Source organism: Rattus norvegicus, chromosome 15 (assembly GCF_021556685.1).
Source record: "Rattus norvegicus strain SHRSP/BbbUtx chromosome 15, alternate assembly SHRSP_T2T, whole genome shotgun sequence".
NCBI classification, from domain to species: domain Eukaryota; kingdom Metazoa; phylum Chordata; class Mammalia; order Rodentia; family Muridae; genus Rattus; species Rattus norvegicus.
Genome location: NC_141548.1, coordinates 6,532,426 through 6,559,717, shown reverse-complemented (window position 1 = coordinate 6,559,717; position 27,292 = coordinate 6,532,426). Strand labels below are relative to the sequence as shown.

The following is a 27,292-nucleotide window of genomic DNA, read 5'->3' as shown; positions in this document are numbered from 1 at the left end:
GGTTGGTTACCAGCTTGTTTTTACTCAACTCTTTAAAGCCACCCATACAAGTGGTGGTGGGGACGGTGGTGGCCTGGAGTGTTCTGGATGCCCCTGTCGCTGCCACTGCTGCTGCTGGCTGCCACCCTCCTCCCCTCCAGATTAGATAGACCATGTCACTATTAGCCACTAGACCCAGATCTGTGTTTTGCCTTTTGTATGGGTGGATGCATCACGAGGTTGTCAAGTGTGGGCAGAATCTGGGAGACAGCTTTGCCTATCGAGGTTGGTGTTAGTCTTTGTATGGTTACCAGGGACCAATTCCAGATCCTCTGGAAGAACAATAAGTGATTTCAACTGCTGTGATATCTTCCCTGCCCCTTCCTCCATACCTTGATCTTTCTTTTTCTCCCCCCCCCTACCCCCGGAGCTGGGGACCGAACCCAGGGCTTTGCGGTTGCCAGGCAACCGCTCTTCCACTGAGCTAAATCCCCAGCCCCATACTTTGATCTTTCTGTAGTCTCTCTGACTCCATCTGCCATAATGAACACTTCATCTCATAAAGCACGGTGGACAATAGCTACTGTGAAAAATACCATAAGTTGACAGAGCCTCCATTTTCACATAAATATATAAACACATAAATACACATACCTACCTAAAGAAACACAGAGACACACATAAACACACGCACAGAACACACAAAGACACACACAGCCCAAGTCATCATATTCTTTAGTAATTCTGTCCAGAGCAGAGCAGTTATAGATAGAAGAAAGTACAATTCCCAGCAATTTCAACTGAATATCATGTAATGCATATTTATGAAATACATATTTCACAGTATTTTAGGATTAGAGTACATTATACTATCTATCCTTTATTTTCAAAAGTATCGAAAGTTAGGAAGAGAATTCCAGCCTAGTATCAGACTTGTGTCCATCAGAGTCAGAACAGGTTGCTGTTTGAAACTTTCTTTTATTACAACTGTTTCCTAATGTCACATAGGAAAACCGGCTTCAGCCAGAAATGCCTTTAGCTACCACATGCATCTGAATCTCACCCTGGGAAAACCATGAGAAGCCATGAGAGAATGTGTGTGGCTCTTTGATGTCCAGCTTTCCTGTAGGTCTCTTCTGGCTTGCACGGACACCACTCCTTGATTCCTCCCTCTAAATGGCCGTGCAACCTTCTTGCCTTGCTCTGCTGCTGGTCACTGACAATTTGAGGAAGGTAAAAATTGCCTAGTGTGTTAGTGAAGCAGGCCTTTGAATGTCGCTCTGAGGGGTTTTGGGGAGAGAATCGACATAAAACTCACTCTGAATGGTGGTAACACCATAACTCACAGGCCAGGTGCCTGCACTAAATGGCACAGAGAGGAAGCTAAGAGCTAGAATTTCCCTATTTCTGCTCCCTGCTCCATCCACATGGAAAGAGTCTCATTCACATCCTGCCAGCCAGTCCACTTCTACCAACTGCACCTCTCACGGCTACACTCACCCCTTCTAGGATGGAGTCTGTGCTTCCCGACTCTGAGCCAATGGAACCCTCCTTTCTTAAAATGCTTCTGTGACAGAATGGGAAACAGGACCAGTGCAGTCACTGCTTCGTTCTGCCCTTTGCAGTCTCCTCCCGACTGGCTCCCTCACAGCCTTTCCAGTCCAATGTGTCTATAAGAAAACAGGCTAAAGATGTCACCTTAATTCTCCTTTGACTTGTCTCCGGTAAGAGCCTTTTGCTACATCAGCCCAGGTAGACAAGTGAAAGAGGAAAAAGAGAAGAGAAGACAGTAGATGGTCTAGGCAAGGGATAACTGAAGTTCTCCTTGTAACACAAGCTACTTCCCAAGATATTACCACTAATCCAGTTTCTGTGTCAATATGGCCCCCAAAATCTAATCACCTATCATTAGAGCACATTTGCTGACACACTTTTATTGCAGTTCAATTTCTATTGCATGCCTTTTGAAAACACATCTAGGGGCTGGGGATTTGGCTCAGTGGTAGAGCGCTTGCCTAGGAAGCGCAAGGCCCTGGGTTCGGTCCCCAGCTCCGAAAAAAAGAAAAGTAAAAAAAAAAAAAAAAAGAAAGAAAAGAAAGAAAACACATCTAAAAGTGGGGTGGGCTTTTCCAGCTAGATTCATGACCTTTTCTCTCCCACTCAGCACCCATACTCAAATCACCTGCGGACATCTCGTTTCCTAAACACAGGTGTGGCTGTCTCTTTTACTTTTCCCCATGGGATAGTTTAGTTAGAATGATCTTACCGCACCAGCCCATCAATGACTGGCTTTCTAGCTTTAATGACTTAGGAAAATTTCTGTTTGTTGATAATGGAAATCGCCCACTGTATAAAGTCATTTGCTCCTGCTCTCAAACAGAGGAAAAGAAAGAGAGAAAAGGTCTGCCTGCTGGGCATACTCAAGGTAGGTCAAGGCCTGTTGGCAGATTTTTCAGCCTGAGGTATGGAACCATAAGAGAAGGTGTACTTGAGGCTTAAATTTCTATTGACCTTGGTGGAAAAAAACGGAGAAGTTTGGGGAACGGGAACGAATGCATTGTTTATTTTAACAATTTGTTTCTGTTAGCTTGTGGTTATGCTTCCCACAGTACTACAGTAAAACAGGGCTTTGAGAAATATGCTTGTTGTTGCCTTGTACCCACCAGCATTCCTTTCATAACTGTGTCTTTCCTCTTCTTTTGGCCTTTCATATTCTGATCCTCATCTGCCCCTCAGAGGACCTTTCCACTTCCTACCACTCAGTCCACCAAAGTAGGGCCATGCCGTTTCAGGAAACTGGAATTTCTGAAAAGCCCATTGAATCTGGAAAGCAATATACCCCAGGATATGTCCTGTAGGTCAGAGTAAGATGTTGCAAAAAGAGGAAAACTGACTGACCTCCCACTTTGTGCTTTCAAAAAGAACAAATACTTCAAAAACTTAGTTTCTCCCTCCTCCCCATTACAGAATCTGATTTCAGCCCTGCACACTGTGCTCTCCTGGATCCATGGATGCTAAGCTGCAGGTTCTGGAGATGCCAACCCCTCAATGTCTGCTCAACTCAGTCCATTCATTCTCAGTTCCTGGAGTGATTGCGTCCACCGACCCATACGCCCATCGCCAATCGAGAGTATTCCACGCAGCAGATCGAGTTCCAGCAAGCAGAAGGAATCTTCACTCACAGAACACATTGCGGACCTTACCTGACACGCTGGACAGAACTAAGAGGTTAGTGAGAAACAAGTGTGTGTGAATACCATCCTATGTCGCCATCTTCTGGGCACATACAGAATTACATCCTATTACCTTACTTGGGAGTCCGAGGCTTCCTTCTACCCTCTCAAGTTCAAGTCACAGATGCAGATATTCACAGCCAACCACTGGACTAAGCCTGGGGACCACAATGAAAGAGTTAGGGGAAAGCCTGAAGGAGATGAAGGGTTTGGAACTCAATATGAAGAACAACAATATCAATTAACTGGAGCCTTCAGAGCTCCTCGGGACTAAACTACCAACTAAAGAGGATACATGGTCCTGGCCATGGCTCCTGATACATAAAGTGTAGAGCATGTGTAGCAACAACTGGCTCATCTGACATCTATGGGAAGGGAGACAACTGGCCCTGTAGAAACTTGATGTCCCAGAGAAGGGGGATGCTAGAGGGGTGAAGTGGAAGTGGATGGGTAGATGGAGGAGTGCCCTCTTAGAAACAAAGAGGACTGGGAGGGTATGGGGGTTCAAAGTGGAGAGATCAATGATGGGGATGACATTTGAAATGTAAACAAATAAAATGACTAGTGTATAATAGATGGTAACAGACGTCTCCATAAGGACTAGATATTCATTATCTGTAGCAGGTTCATTGAAAGTCAAACTCCATAATTGTTGTGACTTACTTATTATTGAAATTTCACATAGATGAACCCAAGCAACATTTTAACTTTTCTCCTTGAACCTATAATAAATCATTAGTTACCTTTATAAAACAATTTAAAAAGCAATTAGGGTTTCTACTCTCTTAGGCTTCGATACAGTGCCTCATTTTAGCTGTCCCTCTCTATGTTCCCTCCATTGCTGCCTCGCCCTGTCTCTTCACATTTCACATTCCTATCCCTGACAGTGTCCCTCAGCAATCCATGAGTGAACTTGTACTTCCCTAAATGAGGACAGTCTGGCCCACGTCCCTAGACCCTCACACTAAACTGATCATACAGTCACACAGATTGAAGAATCAACAGCTAACATCCACATTTAAGTGAATATGTATCCCATTTGTCTTTTTCAGCCTGGATTACCGCATCCAGAATGACTTTTACTAGATCCATTCATTGTCCTGCATAGTGCATGCTTCCTTTTTGCCTTTTGTAATTGTTAAGCAGCAATGCAGTCTGTAAATGCACCACGTTTTCTTTATGCATTCATCCGTTAAGGGACAACTTAAATATTTCCAAATTCTAAGTATTACAAACGAGCTTCACTGAACATGGTTGAGCAAAGGTCTGTATTCTACGATGAACCAACATCTGGACATGAGACCTGGAGTTGTATCTTAAGGAACAACAATTTTCACCTTCCTGAAGAACCATCATACTGATCTCCGAAGTTGCTGTAGAAGTTTGCCTTTCCACCAGGAGAATATGAATGTTCCCCTTGCTCCATAACCCAGTCAGCTTGAGTTGTCACACGTGTTATTAACCTTAGTCATACTGACAAGTGTGAAAAGTGATTCAGAGTAATTTTGATTTGCATTTGTGTGATGTACAAGGATGACGAATATTTCTTATGAATTTCTCAGTCATTTGAGTTTCTTCTCTTATGAATGTTATGCTTAGATATGTAGCACATTTTAATTATTTTTCTTGATAGTGTTTTAGTTTTTCAAATATACTTTTATATTAGCCTGTTGGGCCCTACCTTGGGGTGTTTCCCTTCCCCCTCACCGAGCCTTTCAGTCTGCTATGGCAAGAAGTTGTTTACACCCTTGGCAGCTGCTCTCAGTCTCTGATTTGGGGCCAGGACCTTCCATGGCACCCATTCCCCTTACTGAGCCTTTCAGATTATTGTTGTTAAGAAGTTGTTTACGCCCCTGTATTGGGGTCGGGACTTGCCACGATGCAGATTTTTCCTGTTTTCCTATTTTCCTGGTTGGGAATTTTCACCTACTTTATTGTTTTTCCATGGCTTTTGCCTGTGGTATATAAGGAGATCTCAGTAAAGCGCGGACAGCCTTCTTTTAACACGAATGACCCGAGTGTGTGTTTCTTCTTAACTCTTACAGGCCTATGCCTGGTTCTGTGTTGTGACGACAGAGGTCCCACTGAGATCGGGAAAGAGGGGACAACGTGACTAGATCGTACCAGGAAGCCGGAAGGTGAAGAAGGAGGAGCGAATGGGGGAAAGTGGGCCAGGAAAGGCCTCAGAAAGCAGGTTTCAGAAGGACCACTAGAATTGAAAGCACGTGCAAAGAAAAATAAAGATTTGGGGTAGTGGTGAGTAAACCTTGTAAAAAGGGACAAGGTAACAATGGTAAAATGTTTCTGTGTATGTGTTCTTTTAGAGTTATGCTAAAATCTAGAGAAGCAAAGTCAATTCTCACAGATGATTTTAGTCTTTGGACCCTGATTAGGGACAGTTTACACCCTAGACAAGAGAGAAAGTGGTTTGAGAAAAACATTCCTCCCAGACTCTCCACAGATGCTTTGGAAAAAGAAGGAAAATGAGATTAAGCTTTTTAAGAGCTCTCCTAGGGACATCCTGCCTCCTTGCTGGCTGCTATTGGAGAAGTGTTTATTTCTGGTTCTGGGTCCTTTAGGATATCTGGGTCCCTTTGGTGGGACACCATCTAGCTCCTTCCCTCTATGTCTATTGTCTGTCCTTGGTGCACTAAGCTGTCCATGTATGTCAATTTATGTCTGGGTTTTGCTTCTTGTTGCTTGAATATTTTGTTTCATGTTTAATAGAAAAAAATGGTGAAAACTTTAAATGCTGGTTGATTCCCCCCTTGATTTAGTTTTAAGTCCTTTCAAGAAAGGAACAAATAAATAAAAACAGTTTCAATTGACCTTTGGAGCCCTGCATCCTAGATAACTGGTTGTGTCTGGTGTTAACTGTCATGTGTGTCTCTGACTGGATCCGGCCTCAATGGAGGAATGTAGCTAGGAACCAAGGTCTGTCCACTGGGGAAGCTCCAAAGGGGGCTGGCTAAATGTCTACACTAGCTGCCCTTAAAGGTGCCAGCAGCTTCAAAGCTTCTATGGTAAGGGAGCTGATGTCTGATTCTCTTAGAGAAATCTGTGACTGTGATTATTGGAATCAACAGGTAACAAGGTGCTTCTTTTAAAATGACAGCTAAAAAAGTAAGAATGGTGTTTGATCTAAATACTAAAGATATGTGCACTCACTTCATTTTTTTTTGGTTTTAAATGTATAATACGCTTTACATGTCTTGGCTACAGGTGACTGGCTTTTATGTTATTTTGTAAGGTTGAAAATTTGTAACATTGGTAATAGAAAGTTGGCTTTAAAAAGGAGTCATTCTAGACAACATGTGGCATGAGCCAACCCAGGGGAACAGGTCTAGATTGGGATAATATTTTAATATAACTCTTATCATGGAAACCGGACTTATAAAAGAATTTAAGGCAATGTCTCTTTGGTGAGGTATTAGAGCCTGCACCATCGTTCCTTCATATGCAAAGCTTGGCCGTCATACTTTATAGCACGAGGAATGGACTTGGTGTTTTGGAGAGACAGGATTTTGGAGGATAGATAGTTTGGTGGAGGGTGCGCTTTGCTTTCCAAAGTTATGGCTATGCTCTGGGGTTAGGAGGGAAACTTGAAGATTGTGGCTAATGATTGCCAGTGTTACATTGACTACAGTTTACAGTCTGATCCCAGACAGACTCAGGATTCTAACTCACACATATTTGTGCTTAAGAAAAAGTCAAACAGGTGGAGACTGTGACAAGGGTTGATGAGGCTATGGAACTTATAAGAGCATTATAGCCCGGTTGCTTACTCCAACTACTATTTCAAGAAATACATATAGAATTATTATAGGTTTAAGAGATTGTTTTTATGCTGTTTCTTGCACTCTTGGGTTGTTGTGAAATATTTCACTTCTTGTGTTTCCTTGGGTTTTGTTTGACTTGACCATATATTTGTATGCTTTTTCACAGAAAAATGTGTTCATTTTTATTTATTTTGGTGAATTGTTCTTGGCTGACTTTTGTCTGTGGTTCCTCTGAATGCAGTTCCCTCGGTAGCCAGAGGAGGGAACCAGACACCGAGTTATAAATGATGGTTAAGCACCCTGTAGGTCCTCTGAGTGAAGACAGCAGGTTGCCCAGGTGTGCACCATGATGTGCTACAGCTTCTCTGCTTCCTCCTGCTCTTCCTTGGCCAGCAGCACTTATGCATTCTGCCCCTCCATGGCTCTCGGTTGGGTCTCAGTTCCCTCACTTTTGGGGATTTTAACTTTAAGAATGGACATAAAGTTTACAATTTGATGTTTGCCCTATACCTGAGAACCTATGTTGCCAGGAAAAGGGAGTTTCCATTGCACAAAATGGGATGGTAAGACAGAGATTTCAGGAAAGAACATGGGTGGATATATTGAAACCAGGACCCCTCTCAAGGCACAGTCCATGAAACAATGTACTCCAACTTGCATATATTTAAAGGTGTAGGAAAAAAATATTGGCCTCTAGGGAACAGTAAAACTGTGGAAATTGGACTATATGTCACATGCATGGACCCTGGGTTTATACATTTCAGGAAGAAGAATATCCATCATCCATGGTCTTTAGATCTTTGGCTGTTAACAAAGATGTTCTATCCATTTCAAGGCCTGATACAACTCTCCCTGTCCTCAGCAACTGAGTTGTAATGAAGGAGTGAGAACTCTGAAGCTCTGGAAGGAGAGTGAGCGAATGGGTGTTCCTGGCTCAAAAGTGAGTCTCTGGAAAAGCCACTGCAGAAACTGGTCAGTCTGGGTGGAGGTAGTTAGCAAGTAAGCTATGGCATTTCCCAGTGACATCACTGGTTGTGTCTTCCCTGGAAATTCTCTTGTATCCAGGAGACACTAGAATGTTCTAAAATTTGCCTCCCTATCCCCTCCTGTGGATATTTTTGTTCCCCCTTTAAAGAAGGAGTGAAGCCTCCTTCTTTAAAAGGGGAAAAAGAATACCCTTGGAAGGGAAGAGAGAGGCAAAGATTAAAACAGAGACTGAAGGAACACCCATTCAGAGCCTGCCCCACATGTGGCCCATATATATATACAGCCACCCAATTAGACAAGATGGATGAAGCAAAGAAGTGCAGACCGACAGGAGCCAGATGTAGATCGCTCCTGAGAGACACAGCCAGAATATAGCAAATACAGAGGCGAATGCCAGCAGCAAACCACTGAACTGAGAATAGGACCCACGTTGAAGGAATCAGAGAAAGAACTGGAAGAGCTTGAAGGGGCTCGAGACCCCATATGTACAACAATGTCAAGCAACCAGAGCTTCCAGGGACTAAGCCACTACCTAAAGAGTATACATGGACTGACCCTGGACTCTGACCTCATAGGTAGCAATGAATATCCTAGTAAGAGCACCAGTGGAAGGGGAAGCCCTGGGTCCTGCTAAGACTGAACCCCCAGTGAACTAGACTGTTGGGGTGAGGGCGGCAATGGGGGGAGGGTTGGGAGGGGAACACCCATAAGGAAGGGGAGGGGGGAGGGGGATGTTTGCCCGGAAACCGGGAAAGGGAATAACACTCGAAATGTATATAAGAAATACTCAAGTTAATAAAAAAAAAAGGAGTGAAGCATCCACATTTTCGTTATCCTTCTTGAGTTTTATGTGGTTTGTGCCTTAGATCTTGTGTATTTCGAGTATAACCAAGAGGTGAAGATGCAAAAGAATCAAATGGATAGCTTGACGCCAGAGGTTGGTGGTGAACACCAGAGGGAAAGATCATTCTTCCAGAGACAATTGGCAGATTTCTGGTAACTCAGCTTTACCAGACTACTTGTCTTGGGTCCACAGAACTCTCTGAGTTGCCAACACCAAGGTATGTTCTACCTAATACACTGGACAGTGTAGAAGGAGATGTCAAAGCCAGATGTCACATTTGCACCTATGTAAATAAAAAACAGAGATCATTTACCCAGAGAAGATTGCATACAGGTAGCCAATGCTCTGATAAATTATGGGATCCTGAGTTTACTGACACATGGTCTCCTAGAGTAAGACAAAAGTGCCTGCTTTTTTTTATTGATTCCTTTTCTGGGTGAGTAGAAGCTCACTACATCAGACTGAAACTGATCATAGAGCAACTAGAAAGCTCTGCTAGGAACTTTCCCCCAATTTTGCCACTCACTAGGAATGCTGTCATATAATAGCCCAGCTCTCACTGCCAAAGCCTGTGAATAACAGTCAAAGATGTATGCATAGTTTGGAGTCTTTGTTGTGCAGAATTCTGGGCAGGTGGAAATAATGAACAAGACATTAAAGGAAACACTATGGAAACTCTCATTAGAGTCCGGTAAGGGTGGAAAGGCACTTTCCTTACTTTGGGCTTGCTGTACTCCATACAAGGAGGGATTGAACCATAGAATATTATGTTTAGAATATACCCCCCATTGCTTCTGACTCTTAGAGATCAGCAGTTGGCAGAATTCTTCAGCTATTTTATTCTTGAAATCCTATTCGTCCAGTTCTCCGTAAAGTCTATTACTTTCACTATTGGAGAGACCCAGTGAACCTCTAAATCTACCAACAATATCCCCTAATTTGGACCTAGTGGTAGCGAACCTGCATGAGCCAATTGGGCATCGAAAAGGACAAAGCAATTTGCGATGAACTTACGTGGCGATGTTTTACACTCTTACAGTTATGAGGTTAGGTGGAATTTTAACATGGATTCCTCACAACTAGGTCAAGAACGTAGAAGCCACAGATGACAAGGCCAAATAGACTCCCTCCAGAACTTCTGGACCTATTAAAGTTGAGCTTTCACCTGACCTCAAGCCCTTCCACTCCCTGCCCAACCTCCTGAATCTTATGTTTGGCATGAATACAGGATCATGGTCCAAACTCTAACACCCTCAGGCCTGTCCCTGGGAACTCAGGAAGGTGGACACTAGAGAAGTGACGTCTAATGGAACTGCAGAGGACCAATCTCCGTCCACGTTGTCCTTTGCTCACTGATATCTGGTTATTTTTTGGAGAAAGGATTTGGAAGTTTATCATCTGAAGTAGGTGCACAACACTTAAAGTTTTATATTCACTGTGTAACTGGATTAACTATGTTACCAAGATCATTGCAACAGAGTCTCTGCAAAACAGAGACTTTGTGAGTAGACATCCATGAATATATATAAAGAAAGCCCCCTTTGAAGGAATGCACAATAAGAAAATGAAATCCAATATCCAATAAATTAAAGGTCTGGAGGGAAATACTGACTTTTGGGAAACAGGAAAACCTAGGAAATTGGAATGTATGTCACAGGACTGGATCTGGGAATAAAATTATTATGCAGAAGAATGTCTTCCACCCCATGTCCCGTGATGTTTTCTCCCCATGCCAAGCCCCTGACGCAATCTGCCCTTTCAGAGCATGAAACTACTAATGGAGCAAAGAGAAATCTCTAGCTTTAGAGGGAGGAGATATGGAAAGGGTTCCATTGTGTCACTGGAGAGCCTCCTGGAGATGGCACCTCAGAATCTGGTCACCATAAGGAAAGCTGGTTAGCAGGAGGCCCTGGTAGTTCCCAGTGACGTCGTCAGCAGACCCTTCCCTGAACAATCTCTTGTATCCAGGAGAGCCCTAGCATCTTCTATGATGCCACAAGTGTTGTGGTGGCACCAACTGCTTGTGGGATATTTCTTCAGTGCCTCCAGATTTCACTAATCAACCTGTTGTCCAGGCTAAGCAGGCCGTTTGGGAGAAAGAGCAAAGAGCATGAATCGGTGAGAGTTGGGGAGAAGGAAGCTGGCCTTCTGTCTTGTTGTAAAAAAGGAAGAAATAAATGGTCCTTGGGAAAGCTCAGTGAGCTCTGGGCTAAGGGTGAGAAGGTTCCTTGAGGAGATGGCCTTGAGCTGAGCCTTCTGGAAACCCAGAGCCGGGAGCCTATAAGAAGCAGCTGGACTTCCCTGCTTGATATGGTTCCTGGAAGTCAGAGACTTTACATCATTATTTTCTCTGTTTCAGTGCCAGTTGTTGGGAAGGGCACCACTGTTTTCCTGAGAGATTAGGGCTTTTACTCCTTTTACTTAGAAGACAAAGGTCCTTAGGAAGAAGGGAGAGACTAGTGTGGTATCCTCAGGGCTGACTGTTTCACCTTTGGATTGGTTCAGTTTGTGTCTGACACTAATATCTGGGAGAGAGAAGAACTTCTAGATGAGACCTCATCATCTCAGGCTTTCCACTAGAGTTATTCTGACTACCATTCCCTGATAGTGGTCCCCTTAGATTTCTGAGTCAACACGTGTGAGTGTCATGCAGTTTTCTAGTGCAGTGAAGAACTGTTAGTCAGTGAACCAGAACCGGGACTGGCTCCTTCCTGACTTCTCTGGGTGTCCTGAGCAGTAAGTAGGGGAACTAAACGACCATGTTCTACCAATACAAGGCATCTATTACTACAGTCCTGGGATCTAGAGAGATCTATCCATGATTCTGGGCATCTCCATAGCAACTGGGTGCTGATGGAGTTTTCATCCTGGCTTCTATACCTCAGACTAGGGTGTTCTGAAGCCAAGTTCCATCCTGTGCAGCTGTGAATATGCCTGAGGAGGCTGTCTCCTTGGTTTTCTGAAACATTGCTAAGGGAGCCAGAGGAAATCAGCACCTGCTGCTCAACAGAGCTCTGGGAATGTTGACATTCTCAGCTTCAGCTACATATTAAACTGGGTCAAAAGATCACCTATCAGGTCCATTCTTAAATATCCTACAGGGTGCTAGGGGTGGACTGTAATGAAGTAGTATGCAGGAGAGGTGCTGGCCCTCAGCTGCTACATATCAGTGTGTGTGTGGGAAACACCTGAACTCTTCTATTACAGATCAGAGAGATGAGCTGCAATCAAATTCAATAGACTGTGTATATTCCTGGGGTTTGGCTTTGACCATGCAGGTCTGTAGTCTCATACTTCATTGTTCATGTGGCCAAGTTGTGGGAAAGCACCACTCACAATTGTTTCCTATCCTCCGTCCTAGGGTCTTAGATTTTAGCACAACACTTCACATCTTACCTTCTAGATCCACTGTCCTAACTTTACTTCAACATGCACATCTCTATTATCCTTGCACCGTGTGTGTGTGTGTGTGTGTGTGTGTGTGTGTGTGTGTGTGTGTGTGTATGGGTGCATACAACTTTAGGGAAACCTTGCCACTGAAATCCTCTAGGAGTCTATGTAAGTAATCTGTAAACTGTGGAGGGGCAAAATCCAAATGCTCTCCCGCAACCTGGCCTTCTAGAAAGAGCAGCGTAAACTGCAATAAAAGGATACACTTGAGAGTAAAACTTGGACGAAATGCCCTGGCTTATCTACATTATCACTGTGAACTGTGACATTGCTCTCTTGGCTTCTGTGGCCAGACATGAGGGCTCTGAAGTTGTGCTGCCTCCTGTGGAACTGTGAATGAGCTTGTGTCACACGAAGCATGTGAATGGAGTGAGAAGACAGTAGGAGGACATTGTGACATTGTGCTCCCAATGGAGACATGGAAATGTTGACAATCACAGTGGGTGAGTCTCAAGCTGCACTTTGAGACCCAGCCAGGCTATGTTTCACCTGTCAGCTCACTTCCTGCACATCCACCACAGGCCAAGGGCAGGCTCAGATGAAGCTCTGTTGAAGACAGGTGCTGTCCCTTGTGAGCTGTGTCTCAGGGTATGCGGAAGACCATTCAGCCTCCTGTGATGTGAGAGATCAGAGTAGTAAGAGGCAGGCAAAGGGGACAGTTTTGTGTTAGTTCTTCTTGGCTACCATAACTACATCCTCCAGGTTAGGGATTTGCTCATGGAAGTCTGGTGTCTCACATGTGTAAAGGCCAAGCTGTCTGAAGTCTCAATAACACAACTGGCTCCAGGCTGCTTTCTCAGTCACTGGGATTTACAGGAAGTCCTTCGTACCTTGTCTTCTAGAACCACACATTCTTTTCTGCCTTCATATGGACAAGGCATATTTTCTCACTCTCTCTTACTAGAGACCAGTAGGAACACATATATTGGACAGCCATGCTTATTGTCTAAACTGCTGGCGTCCATGTACGGCAGTAGTGGGTACAGCATCATATCTCAGCATCTCTTACTGTAAGGGTTGGAGCAGAACTCCCACATCTCATCCTCCGTGACGATGTAGATTAGACCCATCAGATTAAATAAAGAATTGAAAAACTCTCCTGGGGGTGAGGTGGTAAGGAAATCATGTTGCCGTCCCATAAATGCACTGCTATGAGCAAGCTTCAGACATTCTGGGGGGATGCAGCCTGCAGCAGAGACCACAGGCCTTTGGTGGAGAATGATTCAGTTCAAAACTGGGGAGGGATAAGGATGGTTGATATTGTTCCAGTAGATCTCACTGCCTATAAAAAGAGTTTCTTCCAGATCAATGAATGGTTCTTGTAAAGCAGCTCCTGGACTGGACTACTGAGACCAACCATGAGCCCACCAGACTGGTGCTTTCCAACCAACAGACAAAAGTATCCACTGTACAAATGATACACAGATATATACACAGAATACCAGATGGATACAGAGTTTCTTCAGTTCCATGAATGAGGGATTCAGCAGGTGAGATGGCAGCAGATAAAGGTGATTGTTGCCAACTCCCTACACCTGAGCTCCTTCCTAGGACCTACATGATTGACGGAAAGAACAAACCTCTCACAACTTGTCCTCAGATTTTTATGTAGTTGGATTTTTCCGGTCTTGGTCCACAGAAGCAAAGACATCAGGTTTTCCAATCCCATTTGACACGGGACCAGTACCTTCAACCGAATGTTCCTTCCTGGAAAGCTGCAGCCTGTCAGCGTGGCTCAGTGGTTTGTGAACTGCAAGTTCCCATCTGGGAAGGTGGTCATGTTCATCCAGCCCACCTGCCCCTATTGCAGAAAGACCCAAGAAATCCTCAGTCAACTGCCTTTCAAACCTGGTCTTATGGATTCGTGAACATCACAGCCACTAACAACACCAATGAGATTCAAGATTAATTACAACAGCTCACTGGATGGAGAACAGTTCCTCAGGTCTTCATAGGTAAAGAAAGACTGCATAGGCAGACACAGCGATCTGATCTACATGCAACAGAATGGGGAGCTGATGACCCAGCTGAAGCAGATTTGAGCTCTGCAGTTAGGAAAGGGGTGCAGGCAGAGCCCATGCCGAGAGCCATCATCCAGCCATTCCGACGGCCAGTGCCCCTGAGAGATGATGTGCATCACAGAGGATGTCACTACTTTTTGGTGATGGGGATTTTCAACAAATTGGCTTTTATTTCTTCTTTTCCTCAGTGCTAAAACCTGTTGCCGTTTGCCTTTAACCATGGGGCTGAGAAGCTTAACAGACAACACTGGCTTGATTTTCCACTCTTCATGTGCTGACACATCTCTGCCTCTAAGCCCATGTTTCCCATCCAGTTGATCTAAATCCCCATTGAATCTGTCTCTGGTTTCCTGCCATGCTGGTCAGCTCAAGTCATTTTGCAGAAGTCCACTTCCTGAATGGTTATTAAATCAATGGATATTGTGAATTTGTTTATGACCCACACTCAGGCCTTTCCCTCCCTCCTGCAAGCACCGTCCCACTTCTCCATTCACAGCTCTCAGCCAGTGTTCTCAACCTTGCCCTCCCACAACCCACAGAACTTCACACTTGTATGAGCACGCTGTTTGAAAAATCAGATCAAGAGCTTTAGCATACTTGGTCCTCACTGTAGCCATAATAACATAGACGACAGAGCTGATGGTTCATTCATCTCTATTCGTAAAGGAGATTAAGAAAATCCCAAGAAGTTTTATGTTGATCCTAGTCAGAGTACCAGCAAAGTCAAATATGAAATGCAAAATTGCAGAGCTCTCCTACCAAGAATATCTGTATCAAAACTTGTTTGCAAAACACTGTCCTAAAGAATTTCCTCCATTCACACTTTGACATTTTGTTTTGATGTCTTGCTATGACACTTAAGTATCATGGAACTGTAGGTCTCTTCTCTGGTCTCCAGTGAGAAGGACACATTCCTAATAATGATGTATCTGTAGATGACTAAAAAAGAAAAAAGAAGATCAGGATTAAAGTTCTGGGTTAAAGGTGTGACTTCCTACCTCAAACATCCAGACTAGAAGTAAATTTGAATTTACATTAAATGGAAATCCCTCACAGATTTCCCCTCTACTTTTGTGGTTTGGTTAATCTCAGATGAAGACAATTCAACAACCAAGAATAACCTTTAGAATCATATTCTCCTCCTCACTAAAATACTTGAACAAATGGCACACTAAAAGATCAAAAGGAAGGAATGGTTAGAATCAAAAGCTACATCTGGGTCAGCTCTAACTCTCTTAGTCAAGGTGACTTTGGATACGCCCCTTAATGCCCATGGATTGCTCACATAGGACTCTGTAGAGTGTTGTTTCTACTTCCTCACTTTAAGCTCTAGGCAGACCAAGCTATCAAACCTGCCCAGGTCTCTTTGGATTGCACATAAAAGACACATACATTAAGATACTTTTGATGAGATGGCTCAGTGGCCAGGTTCTTCTAAGCCTCCTCCAAATAGGATGCCCTCCTTTTTACTCCCAGCTCAGCACCTCTAAGTCTGCCCTCAGCGCAGTTGCTCAGTTGCCTTTAGTCATAGCTCAGAGCCCAAATCTGCTCTCAACTTATTGTGTTATAGCCTCCTGCCTGCTACGCCAAGCCCAGTCTGGGAGGCCACCAATGGCCACTCAGCCCTAGATCTCAAATGGCTGGTAGCTCTTACTCCCTCTGAAGTATTAAATCCCTTCTCCTCTCCTGTGTCTCCTAGCCTGCCTGGAGGAAAACTAGAAGACCTGCCTATGCCACCCAGCTGGTTGGCCAACAGCATCTTTATTGAACTATCAAGAATCAGTGTTCACAGGAAGATTCCTGATCTAAGCATCAAAACCACACCCTACGGGACTCAACGCCTGTCTCTGGTTTAAAGTGGGAGATAGAGTAGTTAGAATTGGATAATTGAAATTCAGATAATAATGATATATATATGTTACTAATTATGCCTTGATAAAAGGCTCCTAGAGAGTGGAAATGGGTAACATTTAAGGCAAAAGGGAAAAAGCCCTAATGCAGCAAACACAGTGGACCTGCCAGAAATGCTGGGGTCTTTCTGCACATCTGAATTTGGACTTGAACTTCTTCAGACAACTTCTTGATCACTCCATGCATCCTGAGAAGAATAGAACAAATAGAAAAACAAAACAAAACAAAATAAAATAAAAAATCACCAAATGGAAAAAAAGCAAAAGCAAAAGCAAAAAACAAAACAAAACAAAAAACAAAAAACTTAAAACAGGAGGACTGAGGGAAGATTGCTTGAAGTCTTCATTGTTAACTACAACTACAAGCTACCAATGGCTTTCAATACAAAAATTATTTATTATTTTACTTGAAGCTTCTGACTGGGTCAAAGAAACAGTATTTGGAAGCAGCACCACCAGGAAACTGGAACAAATAATACTATAGAGCTCACCACTGATTATTACCGTGGTGACTGAGGGCACAGCAGAGAATACTGGTGTGAGACAATGGGTCTTTTGGTGTTCTAGATGCTTGCAATATCTATGACTCTGAAATGAGTTAGAGCCATCCTGAAATCATGACTAAATGGACTCTTCCATTTCTTTGGAGCACAAGATCTGTCATCCAATTGACTGACTATGATTAGTACTTGGGACCTACCCTCTGTAGTAAGGCTAAGGCTTCTGATGGAAAATCCTTCACCAAAACAGTGAATGGGCCATGGCGGTGCCAGCCAACAACCATGCCCTGAGTCCACCCTGCAGCCTCCAGAAGAGGTTTGAAGAGGTCAATGTTACCAACATTTTATCTGTGGCTTTGACTTGTTGTCACTTTTTATTTTAAATAAAGTTCGATTTCTGTCATAATTCCTTCTAATTTCTTCCTCACATGAAACTTCACTTGTGACCTCAAATTCTATTCATGAAGTGTTACTTTTCTCTGGAGTAGACTAAGGTTTGTATTTTCCTTTTATACCTTGCTGTGATGGCTAAGTGTAGCTGTCTAAATGGTGCATTCTTGAGCAATTGACGCCATCAGAATGGCTGGCAGGCTGTGTCTTTGGCATTTTCTTGATGGCAATTGATGTATGGGGACTTAGCCCACTGTGGGTGGTACCAGCCCTAGTAAGGGGAGGAGAGGTCATAGAGAAAGGTAGCTGAGCAGATGAATAATCAGAGTTCCTATCTGTTGTCAAGCTGCTGCCTTGTGTTCTTATCTCATATTCCATTGATGATGAACTGTAATTTATGGGGTGAATAAAACCTTCACTTTCCCACATTGGCATTTTTATGTTTCCTATAACAATAGGAAACTAATTTGAACATTTGGAATTTTCTTGAGATCTGCTCTGATAATCCCTCCTCCTGAAGGTTTTTAAATCAATAAACACAGTTCCTGGACACTCTAATCTGTTGAAATATTCGCTCTGCCAACCGCATGACACTGCTTAAGTATCTATCACATTTTTTTCTCATGACAATTTTTCCTTCCTCTTTTTTTCTCTTTAAAATTATATTTCTAAACATGTTAGCTCTTTGTACTTTAAAAGTTGTCCTTTTTCCCATAGTAGAATATTTATATTCAAATTCATGCGTTTCATAAAAGTGGGTGATTTATTGTAGTAAAATTTTCTAATCACTATTTATTGTATTAATTTTATTAATTCATCAAAAACTGACCTTATTATATTATCTACTTATCCATAAAGATATAAAAGCTTTGATTTATTCAAGTCTTTAAGGTCTTTCAGAACATCAGCTGGAAAGTTCTTATATGTGTTCAGGATGGATCATGGGTACTTCCTATGTCTTCTTACTAATAGTATGCTTTATAAGTGTGCTTATCCAGGGTGTTTTGTTATATATTTTAAGACTATTTTGAGTAGAATATTTCCCTGATTTCTTTCCCATGGTTTGTTTTTGGTATACAGGAAAGATAATGAGTTTTGTGTGTTATTTTGCATTCTACTACTTTAATGAATGTATTTTCAGCTTTAAGAAACTTAATTTTTTAGAGACAACTTGTCTGTTTAGCATCACCTCTAGCTAGTTCATAGTTGTCTTTGCATTAAATATTTTAATCCACATCATTTTATTTTATATTTTCAAATTATTATGAGGGGAATTTTTCCCAGATTTTCTCATGGTATGAATTGGATTGGCATAAAGGATGGCTAAGAAATTTTGTGTGTTCACATTGTATTGTGTTTTTATGAATGTATTTATCAGTCTTAAAAGACGGTGATACATTTTTAGAGTTTTTAAAATAGAATCAGGTCATCTGTAAATGAGGACATTTTGACTTCTTCATTTTTCATTTGGGTTACCCAAGTTCACCACCCACCACTGATGCTTATTGTTATTTATTCCACTTTTCCTCTGGGTTTCTCTCGTGTCTCTTTTCATTGTTGCTACTCCCCCCACCCTTGTCCATCCTTCCCTGCCTCTACCTAGGTCCCTCCATCCCTCTGCCTCCCATGATTATGTTGTCCCCCCTTCTAAGTGGGTCTCAAGCATCCACAATTTGGCCTTCTGACATGTTACCCTTCATGTGATCAATGATTTGTATAGTGGGTCTTCTGAACTTTTGGGCTAACATCCATTTGTCACTAAATACATCCCATGTTATGTCCTTTTCGATCTCTGTTACTTCACTATTTTCCAGTTCCATCCCTTTGCCTACAAAGGTCCTGGTATTCATTTTTGATACCCGAGTACTGTTCCTCTGTTTGAATAGAGCGCACTTTCTATATTCATTCCTCAGTTGAGTTGAGGTCTATCGTAGTTCTTTCCAGCATTTGACTAATATGAGTAAGGCTGCTATGAACATATTCAACCACACGTCCTTGTCATATGTGGATCAGGTTTGAGTATATGCGCTGAAGTGAGTGGTAAAGCTGGGTCTTCAGGTAAAGCTATTTGCAATGTTCCCTGATCCTCCACATTGATATCCAGAGTGGCTATACAGCGAGTAATCGCACCAACAATGGAGGAGTGTTCCACTTTCTCTGCATCCTAGCCCACTCTGCTACTGCCTCAGTTTTCTATCTTAGCCATTCTGATTGGTGTAATGAAGGATCTCAGGTTCATTTTGATTTGCCTTTTTCTGATAACTAAGGATGTCGAACGTTTCTTGATGAGTTTCTCAGGCATTGAGATACCTCAGGTGAGAATTCTTAGTTTAGCTCTCTGTCCCAGTTTAAAAGTCGGGTTATTTGGTTGTCTGGGAGTTTACCTATTTGAGTACTTTGTATATTTGGAATTTTGGCACTCTCTCAGATGTAGGGTTGGTAAAATTCTTTTCTGAATCTGTAGCTTGCTGATTTGTCCTACTGGCAGTGTCCTTTGCTTCAAAGAAAGTTTTCAGATTGTTGAGATTTCATACATTTACTGTTGATCTTAGAGCCTGACCCTTTGGTATTCTGTTCTGACAACTTTCTCCTGTGCAAATGTGTTCTAGGCAATTTGTGACACTTTCCCTTCTATTAGCTTCTGCATGTTTGGTTTTATGTGGATTTCCTTGATTCACTTGGATTTGAACTGTGTAGAAAGAGATAGAAATGGATCCATTGGCACTCAACTACATGCAGACCACCAGTTAGGGTAGCATCATTTCTTAAAATGCCTTCTGTTATGTTCAAAGTCCTCAGTCATCAGGGAAATGCAAATCAAAACAACCCTGAGATTCCACATCACACCAATCAGAATGGCTAACACCAAAAACTCAGGTGTTAGCAGATGCTGGCGAGAATGCGGAGAAAGAGGAACACTCCTCCACTGTTGGTAGGATTGCAAACTGGATTACCTCTCTGGAAATCAGTCTGGAGTTTCTTCAAAAATTGAACATTGCACTGCCTGAGCACCCAGTATACCCCTCCTGGGCATATAACCAAAAGATGCTCAAACATACAATGAAGGCACATGGTCCACTAAGTTCATAGCAGCCGTAATCATAACAGCCAGAAGCTGGGAAAAACGCAGATGCCCTTCAACAGAGGAATGGATACAGAAAATGGGGCACATCTACACAGTGGAGTACTACTCAGCTATTAAGAACAATGACTTCATGGAAATTTTACGTCAATGGAAGGAACTAGAAAATATAATCCTGAGTGAGGAAACCCAATCACAAGAAAACACACATCGTATGCACTCACTGATAAGTGGACATTAGCACAAATCTCAGATTACCCAAGATGCAATCCACAGACCACATGAAGCTCAAGAAGGATGACCAAAGTGTGGAAGCTTCAGTCCTTCTCAGAAGGGGGAACAAAAATATTCACATGAGGAAGTATGGAGATGAAGTTTGGAGCAGAGACTAAAGGAAAGGCTACCCAGGGACTGCCCTAACTGGGGATCCAGCCTATATACATCCACCAACCTCAGACAATATTGGTGATACCAAGAAGTGCGAGCTGACAGGAGCCTGATATAGCTGTCTTCTGAAAGGCACTGCCAGAGCATGACAAATACAGAGGCGGATGTTTGAAGTCAACCATTGAACTGAGAACAATGGAGGAGGCAGAGAAAGGATTGAAGGAGCTGAAAGGGTTAGCAACCCCATAACAACAATAATACCAACCAACTATAGCTCCAAGAGACTAAACCACCATTCAAATGGAACACATGGACAGACCCAGGGCTCCAGCAACATGTGTAGAAAAGGAGTGGCTTGTTGGGCTTCAATGAGAGAAGAAGCCCTTGTTCCTGCGAAGGCTCTATGCCCCAGTGTAGGAGAATGTCAGGGCAGGGTGGCAGGAAGGGTTGGGTGGGTAGAAAAACACCCTCAGAGAAACAGGGTGAGGGGGATGAGGTAGGGGGATATGGGTGTGAAACAGAGAAAGGCTTTAACATTTGAATGTAACTAAGAACAAATAAAGAATAAAAAAATTTAAAAGGCATAAGAAATGCAAAAGATTGGGGTGCCATTCCATACTCGTGATGTGTTTCTTCTGTGAGAGCATAGTGATTAACTCACTTCTCTATGACTGTCTTCTTATTTGAAAGTAAATAATGGGATCATCTGTGGAGTGGTTAGTAAGAATAAAAGCATTGCCTAACATGAATAGGTCCCTCCAGAGCGTGTGCTTAATATTCTAGGTATAGAGCAATTAGCTGGGGGGATTAAAAACAAAAAACAAACAAAAAACAACATCAACGATTAAAATAAATTTTGAATGCTGGGATTAAGGCGTGTGCCAACAAACACAGGTCCTGTCACAATTCTAGCAGTCGCCAGCAGAGAGAGCTGTGAGGTAGTGTGTGCTTCTTCCTTTCCAAGATACCCCATGGCCTCAGGCCTGTATCCAGTGAGCTGGAATGTAGAGCAGCCTAGTTGAAAGTCCTGTTGTGTTGATTACCTGAGACCATATGAGTTAACTCTCTTCTTCATGCCTTTTTTTCTTATTTGAAAGTAAATAATGTGATCATGTGTGGTGTGGGTGGTAAGAGTAAAATCTTTAACATGAAGAATAGTGCCATGAAGAGTGTGGGTAACATTCTAGGTACAGAGCAAATAGAGGGATTACCAAAGAAAGCAATGGGAATTCTAACAATAATTACAAAAAAAGAAGAGAAAAAAAGAGAAAAAAACCCTTATGGGTGCTGGGATTAAAGGCATGTCTCAACTCTGACCAGCATTGTAGGTATTTCCAATAAAATATTTAAAAAAACAAACAATCCTATTATTATTTTAGCAATTGCAGCAGAGAAGACTGAGAGATCGTGTGCTGCTGCCGCCATGCCATGATCCTGTAACAACAACTGCCTTGGTGATAGGAGCCTGTATGCAGCAGGCCTCTTGGTGGGCCTGTCATCTCAAAAACAGATGCTTCAGTCATCTAAAAGAGTGGACTCCAGTATACTTCAGGCCAGGAAAGAAGCCAGCCACCATGAGTGAAAGAACAAAGGAAAAATTACATTGGAAAAATGTGTGCCTTATTTGGAAGAAATGACCCTAAACTTCTGAGGCGTCCACCATCTCCACCCCTCTTTTCTGAGTTTTGCATAGCGATGTTGTACAACTCCAGGTGGGAGTCAAAGGCAGAGCCCTTCCCAGAGAAGACAGACATGATTTTCACTCTTACGTCTGTGAGGTTAGGAGGCATCATAGCACAGATTGAGCGCACCTAGGAGAGAAGAACACAGAAGCCACACATGACAATGCCAAATGGACTTTCCCCTGAACTTAGGGACCCACTAAAATTGAGGTTTAACCTGACCTCAGGCCATTCGACTCCCTCCCCATCCTGCTGATTCTTATATTTGCTAGGAGTAAAGTATCAAGGGGCAACCCCCGATATCCTCGTGCCTGGACTTGGAAATGAAGGAAGACAGATATTGGAGAAGTGATGGCTGTTGGGCTACAATGTAGGAACACGCAGTCCAGGTTGACCTTTGCTCACTGATGACCAATTTAATTGTCTGGCTATATTTGAGAAAGGAAGATGTCCAACTTAATATGTAAAAGAAGGGACAGAAATTTATGATTTTATATTTGCCCTGTAGTTAATCCCCCTATATTCCCAAGAAAAGGAAGTTTTTATTGCAAAAAGTAGGATTGTAAACCATTGACTTTGTGAAATACATGGACGTTTATGTGGAAATACTGCTGGCTATCAAGGAATACACAGTAAGCAAATATTATTCAGGTTTTATAAAATTAAAAGTATAGGAGAAATATATTGGCCTCTAGGAAACAGGGAAACTTTGGGAATTGGACTGTATGTATGTGCATTGTCTCAGGTGTAGATTTATTATTAAGAGAAATCTCCCTCATTTATGGTCCCTAGGGATTTGGGTGCTAACAAAAATCTCTTATCCAATTCAGGGTTGTAACCAACTCTCCCCATCACGAGAATTGATGACACCCGATGAAGCAGAGAGAAATATCTAACTTTGGAGGAGAAGTTGCCAAAGGATATTCCCTGGGTCACAGGAGAGGCTGCAGAAAAGGGCCCCATAGAAATTGGTTGCTTTTGGGAGAGCTGGGTAGCAGGGAGGCCATAGAACTTCCCAGTGACGTCATCAGTAATCTCTTCCTTGGACAATATCTTGTATATAAGAGAGCACTAGAATCTTCTGTGACGTCACCAGTGTTGTGGTGACACCAACTGCCTGTGGGATTCCTTCAGTGCCTTTTGGGTTCACAAACAGGCATGTTTCACCAGCTGCTCAAGCTCTTTCAGAAGGAGAGGGGAGACCAAGGAGAGACCAGACCGAGGCAGAAGAAAGCTGGCCTTCTGTCTTGTAAGTACGGAAGAATGAAATCATTCTGGGGAAGGCACAGTGAGTACTGGGTAGAGTCGGGGAACTTCCTCCAGGAGGCAAGTTTGAGCTGAGCCTTTCAGGAGTCGGCCTTACAAGCAGGAGCCTTGGAATTTGTCAATTGCAGACCAAGAGTCAAGAGTCCTGATGATTAATTTGACAGAGAGCCAGGAATTGGCAGCCCTGCAGTTTCTTTTCTATGAGCCTTTTAATTTCTACTGCCAAGGAATGCCAGGAGGAAGCCCTATGAGGATAACAATGTGCCCATTCATGGTTGGGTGCTGAAGCACTTCATCCTCTAGATTACTGTAGGTTACCTAAGTCTGTGGTGACAACAACAAGGAAGGATGAACCCCCTAGTCATGAATTGAGGTCGCAGACACTTTAAGCTTGAACACACGATTAGGGTTTAATGGTGCTGTGAACTCCAGGATTGACCTGCTCCACGTCTGTTATCTGCTGACAATGTCCCAAATCTTTATGTCTGAGGTAGATTCTATCTTTCAGTATGAGGGATCATGTAATAGTGAGTGAGGCTTATGTATGGCACTGGAGGTTGGGAAGAGGGAAATAGCTTAAGAGTCCACATTAGAGATAGCTTTTCTTCTCTTTCAGGGATTCAACAAGTCTCCAGCCTTTCCTCTTCCTCAACCTCCATTTTGAGACTCAGAATGGTCTTTTCTACCCATGGGCTATCCAATATGTACATTCACTTGTGTTTATCTATCTACAGGGTTTATTAGGAAGGCATCATCAGAAAATTTCATCAGTAACCATGAAAAGCGTATAAAGAAATTGGAGGAACTAAAATCTGAAATCCAGAAGTGTAAAATCGAGCGGGATGAACTTTCTCGAATCCTGGACCTTTATGTCAATGATGGTTTGAACTACAGGTAGTCATTATGCCCTGTAACCTATTGACTGTCTGTGCTCTCTCTGCTAAGCCAAGATTTCCTCACATCCAGAAAGTGTTTCACCTCTCATCCTGGACTTTAAGGAGCCTTGGCAGGTGCTGGCCTGTGAGAGAAGCTCGGTGCTGTGTGTTTAGGGTCAACCTCTCTTGTACTTGACCCTGAGCTCCTTGGAGTTGGATTGGATTTTTTCAACAGCTGGAAGGACCTGGTCACACTTGCTGCATCTAAGTGTGTGAATGAAATGCCTGAATGTCATCACTCTTACTCTGATTTAGGTCGTTATACACTGATTCTATGGCACCTCTATGATAAAGTTGGCATTCTAATTATGTTTGTATATGGGTTGGTATGTATGGATGGATGTGAAAGTATTTGTGTGTGTTTTGCTCAGGATCAGGGAGTCTGGGACCTTTGATTGGGTCTGAGGATTTGTTTGATGAACAGTTTGCAGGTCATGATAGTGATGAGTCTGTGGAGGCCGTCATTGATCAACAGAGTACTTTGCTCCTTCTGTTTACCTTCCAGGCACATAGGACTCTCCTGAGGGGAGGAGGTGTTATGAATCCTCTTCCCTGTAAAAAGTAGTTACGGCCTCTGGGAGTCATGTAACAAGGATTGAGAATCCCTGCTTTCAAAACAAGAGAAATGTCATCACATCTTTCTGTTGGACCCAAGGCTATGGCACAGACTGGAGGAAACATCTTATACTTCTTACACAACTGTTCAATTCCTTCATGCTTACCTGGCTAGATCTTGAAGGTCCACTCCCTCCATTTGGTCCCCTGGCTCTGCCGTCCAATGCCCAGGATAATTAGTTTAACCAGCACCAACAGGAAGGAGAAAGTTTGTGTTATATACTGGGCTTAGGTAGTCCAGAGAGCACTCTGATTTCACTTATTTATTTATTTATTTATTTATTTATTTATTTATTTATTTTTCTGCTTTGAACTTTATTTTCTTTTTTTAATTATCCAAGGATGGTTTACTGTGACTTAGAAAAGGTCACTGTGGGAATAAATTCTTGGCACTTCTTATTCCCAAACATGCAGCTCTCAGACTTTCCCCCCTCCTATACAGAGGGTCTTTATAGGACCATATCTCACCAGCCTTTTAAGGATTACTTATTTCAAAACAAATTTGCAGAGAAATGTTTTCTATGGGAGAGTGATGGTTTGAGTCTCACTGTTGTGTTTTTGCTGTGGTCTTTGAGTTTTCCACTTTCTTCCCTAGCCCCCATTCCTTGAATTTGAATTTTTTATTGGCTATTTTTTATTTACACTTCATCTAATTCTGAAATCATGAGTTCAGACAGTTATTTGTTCCTTGGGTCATGTTCTAACACAGGCTGAGTGTTGAATTGCCAATGCTTAAATCCCAACATGAGATGAGAACGATGGACATGCATAAGATGACCAACTGGATAAGTGATGCCATGGAGAAGTACAAGGAGCTCACACAAGAGAATAATTCCTACCGGTGAGTCACTGACAGAAAGGAGACCCCAGCACTAGGCAGGGAATACTTCTGTCCAGCTATGACTTTGAAAAAAGATCTGGGATCCCTGAGAAACACATGGAAAATTTGTATAGCTGCTGGGTCTTCTATCAGCCCTCAGAGGGGATTGGCCCTCTACCTGCCAATGGCTTTAGAATACCATGACACATAAGCATCCATATGCACCATTTCCTCTGCTTTGATGTATATACAGCCTCTAGTGTCAGGAGTTTCTGAAGTACTTTGATTCCCGTGGAATGCGGACTCAGGATGTGACCTGCATCTAATTGGTGATAACATGTAAACTGTGGCTCTAGTCTGGAGATGCCTGGGGACGAGGACCCTTGAAGGGATGATTGTACTTGCAGGAGTGGCAGGCAAATAGAAACTGCCTGGGATTTACCATTATTTGTTTTTGATTCAGCATCAGAAACTTCCACCTCCTGAATGAATGCAATGAATTGAAGAAGAATGTAAGGATTTTGATGAATGAGAACAGAAAACTGCTGGTGGAGCAGACTGAACTGCAAGCATCCTGTGAGGAGGGAAAGAGGTTCTGTGAGGAGGCCAGCAAGACCATGTACACCGCAGATATTGAATCCTTGTGTCCTGTTACTTTTGAGTACATCGAATGTATCCTTGTGAATCAAACAGTGATCTCGAACTCGTCACTCTTAAGAACCTTCTTTATTGAAGTGTGATGTAACCATCTGAAATCCCACCGCTCTCAGGCAGAGATGGATCTCTGCATTCTCACAGGGATTGGGCATCATAATTACTTCCCAGTCAGACTGAGATACAAAGACAATTGTACTTTCAGTGAGATTGTGTGTCAAACTCTGAATACCAACTTCATGATGAAAAAATTATCAATGCTGTATCCTTATCAAATATTTAGCCACCGCTAAAATATACTCTTTTGTGGATGAGAGTGTTGAACATATTAATGGAATATTCACCAGGTGTTCTGTAGTACCTCACAGGAAATAAAACAATATTATTATAGGGAGTATAGAAGCAGTCATGAAACAGATTTGCTTGCTTTTGGTTTCCTTCCAACATGATATCAATTGTAACTGCACAGAGGAGATAATAAATTGCAAGACCTTTCAGGGGATAGGGTTTTTATGGTTGGTTGTTTTCTTGTTCTTCTTGATTAGGATGATGGCATTTGTTCTTGACAATGTACTATGTTCCATTTGGGATTTCAACTCAAGCAGACCACATAGTTTATAATTCAGTTTCTAGATTTCTTTAAAATTTGGACAAAATATCCAGGCAAAGGTGCCCTATGAGTTTTCTCCTTTGGTTTTCCCTCCTTTGGGTGCTTTTGTTTTTGTGTGTTGCTGTTGTTGATTTATTTTATATTTATG

At 42.6% G+C, this 27,292-nt stretch overlaps 1 protein-coding gene across 4 annotated transcripts; it reads left to right on the top strand.

Annotated features, from left to right (window-relative positions):
• The first annotated feature begins 10,803 nt into the window (after positions 1-10,803).
• On the top strand, positions 10,804-27,036 carry Spetex2cl1 (Spetex-2C protein like 1). Of its 4 annotated transcripts, XM_087587012.1 has the most exons (6): positions 10,804-10,940; positions 21,942-22,876; positions 23,401-23,493; positions 24,245-24,404; positions 25,770-25,901; positions 26,344-27,036. In XM_087587012.1, exons 3-6 carry the CDS (start codon positions 23,403-23,405, stop codon positions 26,618-26,620), a joined length of 660 nt encoding a protein of 219 aa, XP_087443138.1. In that variant the 5' UTR covers positions 10,804-10,940; positions 21,942-22,876; positions 23,401-23,402; the 3' UTR covers positions 26,621-27,036. The 4 variants fall into 4 exon arrangements, with proteins under 4 accessions (XP_087443138.1, XP_087443141.1, XP_087443139.1 ...); XM_087587015.1 differs by lacking the exon at positions 21,942-22,876 and having other exon boundaries at positions 10,879-10,940; XM_087587013.1 differs by lacking the exons at positions 10,804-10,940; positions 21,942-22,876 and adding an exon at positions 12,023-12,100.
• The last annotated feature ends 256 nt before the right edge of the window (positions 27,037-27,292 follow it).